The 2,110-nt window shown below is 41.5% G+C and overlaps 1 protein-coding gene across 3 annotated transcripts in view; it reads left to right on the forward strand.

Annotated features, from left to right (window-relative positions):
* CCNA1 (cyclin A1) overlaps window positions 1-1,643 on the forward strand; it is an 8,071-nt gene extending 6,428 nt beyond the window's left edge. For all 3 annotated transcript variants that reach the window (XM_019525562.1, XM_019525561.1, XM_019525563.1), the window contains exons 8-10: window positions 23-109; window positions 877-1,010; window positions 1,385-1,643. In XM_019525562.1, coding sequence (XP_019381107.1) covers window positions 23-109; window positions 877-1,010; window positions 1,385-1,436 — 273 coding nt within the window. In that variant the 3' untranslated portion in view covers window positions 1,437-1,643. The remainder of the gene's footprint in view (window positions 1-22; window positions 110-876; window positions 1,011-1,384) is intronic.
* Window positions 1,644-2,110: the final 467 nt, after the last annotated feature.

Consider the following 2,110-nt stretch of genomic DNA (forward strand, 5'->3'; position numbering starts at 1 on the left):
TGCAGAGCTGAGTCTCCTGGAAATTGACCCATTCCTAAAGTACCTTCCCTCACAAACGGCTGCAGCAGCTTATTGTTTAGCAAACTATACTGTCAACAGGCATCTGTGGGTAAGCATAAAGTCTGGGGGTGTTGAACAGCTTTATTTCATCTTTTTTGTTTTAAAGATCTAGACTTGGAAACCTACCCTGATTAGCAGGTTTGGTAGATTGAACTAAAGACCTCTTGAGATTAGGGTTCTTCCACTTCAGTTGGAATGTCCCATCTAGCTAGTCTCACTCTTACTCCTCTTATCCAGAGCTTTAGGAGAAGTAGAAGCAGCAGTACCTTGTTCCCTTGATATAGCTGAATAACAAGAAACTTGTTGTGTAACCAAATGTCTGGCCAGTAGATTCAATCCATGCTTTAACCCAGAGCTAGCAGGGAATAAACTGGCCTGGACTTCTGTCAGAAACTCCCAACACAACTACATCCTAAAATGCCACTTCTGCTTGAAGTGATCCAAGGTGCCAAAGATGGTCTGAATACAGCACATCCACTTTTTTTTTTTCTCCAAGTGAGAATTGTAGTAGTAAACAACTTGTCTAAATACTGAAGTACTCCCTTTTATAGGAAATGATTAGGGGTGGGGTCCAGAGCAGGTCACTAGACATCTGCAAGGCTCCTATCTGCATTAAAGCAACCATACTAAAGGCCTAAAATAGCTGAAGATATGAGGAAGCATCTGGGATGAGACTGGGGGGGCGGGTTCTGCTGCCCTGGTCACTGCTTAGCAGTAATTTGGCAATGAAACATTCTGATACATTTCTTGACAGACTACTACTGTCAATTTGGAAGAAATTTGTCTAACCAAATAGAATTTTTCTCTACTGCTCAGCCAGAAACACTTGCTGCATTCACTGGGTATTCTCTGAGTGAGATAGTGCCTTGCTTGAGTGACCTACACAAGGCATGCCTGGATGCCCCCCATCAACAACAGCAAGCAATCAGGGAGAAATACAAGCTGTCAAAGTAAGTGCCAAAGATGCAGAATGTTTTCTTTTTGTACCCGTTGCCTTAAATTTAAGGGAGGGATTAAAACTGACTACATCTCCCTCTGATTGGTGTAAATAAGCACTGCTCTTCTGACTAGCCCAGTATATGGGGAAGGCTCATGTGCAGTTAAGAGCTGCTTTTAAAAAAAAGCCTGCCAGTTCCATGTAGCAGCTCCTGTAATTTCAAGGTGATGGCAGTAATTAATTGCCCTCCTCTTGAGGGGTGCATTGATGCTTCTGATGGAAAGTATAGTTTATCTATTCTTGTCAAATAGGAACCCTTGATTCTTTATAGGACTGGGGCAGTATCTTGCAAACTAGCTTGTAACTAGTTGCTTTTTTTCCTTGCAGGTACATGCATGTATCCCTCCTGGAGCCACCAGCAGTTCTTCCTCTTCAGTAAGGGCTAATGTACCAGCAGGCTGACTAAAACCCTTGCCTCCTGACCAATGACATTGGTCTTAGATTTTATAGGGCACTGCAGGTCATGTGTCAGTAACCATGGTGTATCTTAACTAGCACTTTTTACTATTTAATTCTTTCAAAGACTTCAGAGTCATTTTAATGTAACTGAAAGCACTTTTAATAAATACCTTACCGTGTAATTGGACCTATTGAGCTTCACTTGTCTAAACCCCAAGTCAAGGTATTATCTTTCAAGAGAAGAAAGCTATATTCACTCCTCCCAGGAACTAGTAATTGGTTCTTATCGTTTTCCTGGCTTGGGAATAGACAAAAGCAAAAAATCTGATCTTTTGAGAGTTAACTATTAGTTTCTAAGGGTCCTGCTGGGACCTAGCCGTAGTACTTGCCCCAAATTGTCTTAATGTTTATGAAGCCTAGCGCTATTTATCTCTTGCTCTGTGGGTTTTATGCTTGTTGGTAAGTTGTGTGTTTCCTGGTGTTTGGGTGTCTTCCCTAACCTTTCTCAGACTTTTTTTCTCAGAATGTTATCCCTCCTTCTCTCTTCCGTGCAATATGTTGGTAATTTAGAGAGTCTTTTGGTTGCATCTCTAAAGCTAACACTGCCTCTGTCTAGATCCCTTTGCTCTAACTTTTCTCTTAATGTTATCTACT

The sequence above is a fragment of the Gavialis gangeticus genome, unplaced genomic scaffold, assembly GCF_001723915.1.
Source record: "Gavialis gangeticus isolate Ggan-Ray unplaced genomic scaffold, GavGan_comp1, whole genome shotgun sequence".
Taxonomy (NCBI): Eukaryota; Metazoa; Chordata; order Crocodylia; family Gavialidae; genus Gavialis; species Gavialis gangeticus.